The sequence below is a fragment of the Lipotes vexillifer genome, unplaced genomic scaffold (assembly GCF_000442215.2).
Source record: "Lipotes vexillifer unplaced genomic scaffold, Lipotes_vexillifer_v1.1 scaffold225, whole genome shotgun sequence".
NCBI classification, from domain to species: domain Eukaryota; kingdom Metazoa; phylum Chordata; class Mammalia; order Artiodactyla; family Lipotidae; genus Lipotes; species Lipotes vexillifer.
The window spans coordinates 1,043,178-1,049,225 of record NW_006787630.1 but is presented as its reverse complement, the minus strand read 5'-3'; the positions used below and the strand labels follow the sequence as shown (position 1 = coordinate 1,049,225).

At 66.6% G+C, this 6,048-nt stretch overlaps 1 protein-coding gene across 2 annotated transcripts in view; it reads left to right on the top strand.

Annotated features, from left to right (window-relative positions):
• Positions 1–422: 422 nt before the first annotated feature.
• MKNK2 (MAPK interacting serine/threonine kinase 2) overlaps positions 423–6,048 on the top strand; it is an 11,120-nt gene continuing 5,494 nt past the window's right edge. The window contains exons 1-4 of one of the 2 annotated variants that reach the window (XM_007460363.1): positions 423–501; positions 4,199–4,286; positions 4,384–4,485; positions 4,566–4,663. In XM_007460363.1, coding sequence (XP_007460425.1) covers positions 451–501; positions 4,199–4,286; positions 4,384–4,485; positions 4,566–4,663 — 339 coding nt within the window. In that variant the 5' untranslated portion in view covers positions 423–450. Of the gene's footprint in view, positions 502–4,198; positions 4,287–4,383; positions 4,486–4,565; positions 4,664–6,048 lie in introns of those variants that run through there. The other variant, XM_007460364.1, reaches the window with a different exon arrangement.

Here is a 6,048-nt window from a genome sequence, read left to right as displayed (position 1 = left end):
GGGGGGCGGGGCGGGGCGGGGCGAGCCTGGCCTATAAAGGTGGCGGCGACGCGACCCGCCCGGCTCCTCTCGGCGGTGGCGGCCTTGGCGGAGGAGTCCGCGGTGGCGGCGGCGGCGGCGGCGGCGGCGGCGGCGGCGCTGTTCCCCGCGCGGTCCGCGCAGCGGGCTCCGGGCTGCGCGTCTCGGGCGGCGGCACTGCGGCCCCGGCCCGAGCCCGACCCCGGTGAGTGTGGCCCTGCGACCCCGGCCCGACCCCGACCCGGACGCGGGGAGCGGGCCCCACGGAGCCTCGCCGCCCTGGCCCGGGCTCCCGGCGCGCCGGCCGCGGCCACTCAACGCCCTCCTTTGTCTGCTCCCGCCCACAGGGTCCCCTCACCGGCCGCCCCCCAGCCCACGGGCCGCCCCCCGGGCCCCGCGTCCCCTCCCCCGCTGGCGGGGCCCGGACAGAAGATGGTGCAGAAGAAAACAGCCGAACTTCAGGGCTTCCACCGTTCCTTCAAGGTGAGGGCCGGGTCGTCTTGGGGCCGCCCCGGGCTGGACCACCCGAGTGGCCGGTGGCGGGACGCGGAGCCCGCCCCCCAGGATACCCACCGGGGCTCGTGCCAGCTCCCCACCCTTCGCCTGGAGCTGCCCCAGCCTGGTGTGCATTGTCGTGGGGGCGGGGGGGCGGTGTCAGCAGGCCACAGTCCAATCTCAAGCACCCTGGTACCTGTCGGGTCTTTCTTCTAGAAGCCCCAAACAGGGCTGGGGACTCCTACATATGTATCCCCTGCCGACCCGAGCCAGGCATGTGCTGGTATGGTGAGCAGGGGGGAGTTCAGTAGGCCACAGTCAGTCCTTAGCGCCCTGGGGCCTCTGGGGTCTTTCCTCCAGGAACCCCGGGCAGGACTGAGGGGCATCCTGCCCGTGGGGGCCCCTGGCTGTGTGTCCCCTGCAGAGCCCAGCCCAGTGTGCACTGCTGGGGACTGTCAGCAGGCCACAGTCCGGTCCCCAGCGTCATGGGGCCTGCGGGGATCTGCGGGGCCCTTCCTTCTGGAACCCCAGGCAGGGCTGCAGGCCTCCCCTACACCCTCCTGGGTGGTCTGCAGAATGGGGCAGTGGACTGGATGCCCTCCCAGCCCAGCACCTCCCAGACACCCCAGGCCCAAGGCTATTTCCTGTCGGAGCAGGAAGTTTCTGCGGCGGGCCCCATGGCTGTGTTTCTTTTCAAAATAAAGTACTATACATGGATCAAGTGCTGGTTTAGGAGACCTGGATTTAGTCCAATTGTTGTGTTCATTATGTTATCTTGGGAGAGTCATATGTTCCTACGTTCAACGTCCAATTCAAAAATTGACATAGCACAGGGAGATCAGCTCGGTGCTTTGTGACCACCTGGAGGGGTGGGATAGGGGGGGGGGGGGGGGGGGGGGGGCAGGCAGGTGCTAGGGAGGGACCCCACAGGGCCTGGCCCAGGGGACACAGTGATGTCAGCGGCCACCCCACCCCACTGGCCGCGTTATGTAATGGCTTCCCTGGGCCTTCTTGGGCAAGAACCTGTTGCCCTCTAGAGAAGGCAAGACCTGGGTGTATGTGCATGTGTGAGTGTGTGAGTACGCGTGCGCCTACAGGCGAACTGCACACCAGGGTGGGAGGAGCGAGCTGAGACTGTTTGGGTTAAAATTCCCAGGCCTGTCCAGCCAGCGTCCTGGGCCAGCGCCCCACCCCTGCCCACACGCCTGTCATCCTGGCTTCTCCCCCCAGGGCAGCCACAGCCTTGGCACGTCCAAGTGTTCAGGGCAGGGCGGGAGCAGGGTGGACTTGAGACGTCACTGGTGGTGGTCTGTCCCCTCTGGGGGCTGGGTGGGAGCCGAGATGGGGTCAGCGCGTGGGGCCGGCACAGTGGCCAAAGCAAAGTCGAACTTTCTGGATGGTTCCAGCCACCTCCTGCCAAGGCCTGCTGACTGGAGGCCCACAGCCAGCCCTGGGCCTGGCCTGGCAACACTGCCTGGTACTATGGGTTGGCCTCTGCAGGCCGTGCGAGAGCCCACCGCTGAGGTGGGAATGTGGGAGTCCTGAGGGAGTTGGAGGGACACTGGGCTGGGAGAGCTGGCTCTGAGGTGGCTCTCCTGGTGGCCAGAGGCCGGCCTCACTACGTGTCTCCTCCCGCTGCACCCCAAGCTTCCTCGGGCCGCAGCCACCTCCCTCCCCTCAGCCTGGCAGCAGCGTCTGCCAGGTGTCTCTGATGTATTTTTCCCCATTTCCACATGGGAGAGTGGAGCCTTGGACAGCGTGGGCATTTGTCTTAGCACCCCCCGCACGTGGTGACAGGGACACAGGAGCTGGCATGGCTAGTGTCCCTTCACCTTGGTGGCTTGGCCGCCCCTTCTCTCTAGGGTCCAGCTCTTTGCATTGGAGGCTGGCACAGGGGTGTGGGGTCGGTGACAGGCCCCCTGAGGTCCTCATGCCCTTACGTGGTCCTTTCGAGTGACCCCTGGGTGCTGGTCAGGCCCGGAACTGAGGTCACTAGGCTGAGGTGAAGTAGCTGGCGAGGGCCACCGCTGGCCCCGAGCCTCACGTCCACCCTCCCTCCTGATCACCCCCACGTAGCCACCCTGGGGCCCCTCCTCCTGGGAGGAGGGAGTCACCTGGCACCTCCAGACACCCCTGGACTGAGCCTTCTCAGAGCGCTGACTGCCGGTGCTGGCACAGCCGAGTGCCTGGCTCCCCGTGGGTGCCGGACCCCTGGGCGGGCAGAGGCAGGTGCTGGTGGATGATCCTGCGCCGCCGACTGGCTGGAGCGCCGCCTTCCTCCCCTCCCCCGCCCGCTGGGCCTCCTAGCAACTATCTGCAGGGCGGGTGGGTGGCGAGGCCGGGAGGGCCCACGCCTGTTTTTCAGCGGCTCCCTGTGACCTCTGCCTGCCCCTGTGCTGCCGGACTGGCTTCCGGGCCTCCCATCTGCAGGAATCTGGCCTGGCCCCTTCTGCTGTTAGGTCCCTGGGTATCTCCCTGGGGCTCTCCCGGAGTTCCTTCTCTGCCAGATGGCCCTCCTGCTGGAGCCCTGCTTCCCCTTGTCCCAAGGCCCAGAGAGAGGCAGTGACTTGATCCAGGTCCTCCAGCATCAGAGCTGGCGCCACTGCCGTGTGTACAGGGCCCCCACGCCCACCTGAAGCCCTGGCCACCTGGACCCCCAGGATTTGGGGAGCTAAATGAGAGCAAACTCCTAGAGAAACACGGTGGGGCCTCAGAGCCCCAGCCTTAAAGCCTCAGCCTCGTGCGTTGCCGGGGGCTGCCAGTCCTCACGCTGGATCCGCAGAAATTGGAGGAACCCCGGCTGCCTTCGTTCCCTTGTTAGGATCCCACACACACCCTCCAGTCCCGGGGGCCGTCAGGTGACCTTGAGCAGGCCCCTCCCTGCTCAAGGGCTGTTTCCTTAGCTGGGCACCGTGGCCTGTGAGGGGCTCCATCCTGGGGTGTCTGGGGGTACACGGGACAGTGCGGCTGTGGCTGGGCGAGGGAGCGGCCCAGTGCTCACGCGGGAGACCGCGGGTGCCTTTCCCGTGATACCCCGGAGCCAGGTCCCAGCAGAGCGGAGCTGGAAGCAGACGAGCGAGGGGGGTCGGACCAGGAGAGGAGGCGCAGAGCTGGGGGACAGGGTGCATTGTGGGCGCATCAGGAGCAGAGGTGTGGTGGCGGGAATCGTCTCGGGCTGGGAGGTGCAGCGGGGATGAGCAGACAGAGAGGCAAGGAGGGCAGTGGTGCCCCATTCCACAGAGGGGAGACTGAGACCAGGAAGCCATGGGAAAGCAGGCAGGGCTGCCTGGCTGGGAGCCCTGCCCCGGGAAGCCGCTGACTCACTCCCTCCCACTCGCCCGCAGGGGCGCGGCAGGGGCGAGGGCAGTCAGCCAGGCTGTGGTGCTGGCTCCATCCTGCAGGTGAGCAAACCAAGGCTCAAAACGTGGCCTGGTGCCCCACGGCGACTCAGGCCTGGCCTGGGAGGCGGTACCCCCTCCCCTGCCTTCGTCTGGCCTCTTCCCATACCACACCCCCTCCCCAGAGGCCCCGAGGGCCCTGGGCTGGGGGTGAAAGGTCCATTTCCTTGTGGTCAGGCAGAGCCAGGGTTTCTGCTCCGCAGCGTGCAGACGTGGAGACTGGGGCACTCTGGGTGCAGCTGCCCCGCAGGGCTGGGGCCTGAGCTCTGTCCTCTCCTCTTCTGCAGGGGCAGAATCCTTTCGAGCTGGCCTTCTCTCTAGACCCGGCCCACCACGGGGAGCCTGACTTCGTTCTGGAGTGCCCGGCCCGTCCTGGTGAGGGGCTGGGGGGGAGGGCAAGCCTCTGGCGGTGGCGGAGGGCTGGGCCACCTCCTGAGCCAGGCGGGCCTCACCTCCGGCTCCCCCTGCACAGATATGCCTGCAAGCCAGCCCATCGACATCCCCGACGCCAAGAAAAGGGGCAAGAAGAAGAAGAGGTGCCGGGCCACTGACAGCTTTTCGGGCAGGTTTGAAGGTGAGTGGGGCCGGCGGGGGCAGCGGTGTCGGGGAGATGGGCCGGCCCAGGGTGGCTCTCACCGGCCCCCTGCTCTGCAGACGTCTACCAGCTGCAGGAGGACGTGCTTGGGGAGGGTGCCCACGCCCGCGTGCAGACCTGCGTCAACCTCATCACCAGCCAGGAGTATGCCGTCAAGGTGAGACAGGCCTCAGCACCTGGGCGGCCCCCTCGCCCCTCCCCAGCCGTGCCTGGGATCTGGCACCCTCCAGGGGTGGCAAAAGGAGGGGAGCTGGCATTTGAGCTGCCGGGCTGGCAGGCGGGGAAAACCAGTGTCTAAAAATGGCCTCAAGGCCGGTGACTCAGGCCACACCTGGGAATCCAGGTCAGCCTGGGCTGAGCCCCCAAGTCCGGGTGGGAAGTGACAAGGAGTGGCCCCGCTGCACAGGTGGCCAAGGACCTGGTGCCAGAGGGACCGCCGAGAACTGGGGGCTTCAGTCAGAGCTGATGCTCACCTGCTGGGTCACTCGGGCCAGGCCCCTGTCCCCAGGGATGACGAATGCTTCCCTGTACTGGTTACAAACATTGAAAGGCAGTGCCCTACTCGGGGCCCCGGGGGAGCTGGGCATCAGGGGAGACCAGGGAAGGCCCGCAAGAGCCTCCTGCAAGCCCTGGGCCGCCTCTGACCCAGGGTGCGCCTGCGCAGCCTGCGTTGCCTGGCCGGGCGTCAGACCCTGCGTTCCAAAAAGCCTTCCAGGCTTCCCTCGTGACCCTGCATCTGGGCTGGGTGGGGTAATGGGAGGCTGGCTGCCCAGGAAGGAGGGCCAGGTGCACAGTGGCAAGCGGGCTGGCCCGGAAGCCTCAGGCCTTGGTGGAAGCGTGGTAACCAGGGTGGCTGTGGTCCCCACCCCCTGGGAGTGACCGGGTTGGGTGGGTGATGGTGCCATAGGACTGCACACCTAGCAGGCATCAAGCACATTCTGCACGGTCAGTGTCCTCCTTCCTAAGGCCCCTGCTGGGCAGCCTGGCTTCTGTCACTCTGACGGACAGGGAAACCAAGGCTCAGAGGGTTGGGTTAGTTGTACTGTGTGTGACCCCTCAGAAGGCCGTCCCCTCCTGAGAGGGACCGCTGTCTCCTCCGTGGAGTGGGGGGCCCTAGCCACATTCCCAAGGGATGGAATGAGGTTCAGGTAACTGCAGGAGGGCACGGCTGCTGGCATTATCTCAAGGAGCCCTGGAATCTGGTGGTTCTGCCCCTCTGTGGGGCAGGTGTATTTGTCACTAGACAGGTCGGACAGTGCTTAGGGTGGTGGCCGAGCCCCAGTGACCAGTGGATGTGCGTGCCCGCCTGCTGCTGGAGCCTGGCCAGTGGAGCACACCACGTCCCCTCCCCCAGGCTGCTGGTGGGCCGGGAGCCCCGAGCACAGTGGTGACCCAGGCTGCCCACCCACCCAGTGAGAGGGGGCCCTAGGTCCAACCTGGGAAGAGGTTCCCAGGAGGTGTGTGCGGCCTGGCTTTGCTGGAAGAGAGCTGGCAAGCACTTTTTTTTTTTTTTTTGGAACAGCGTTTTGCACCTCCCCGTCC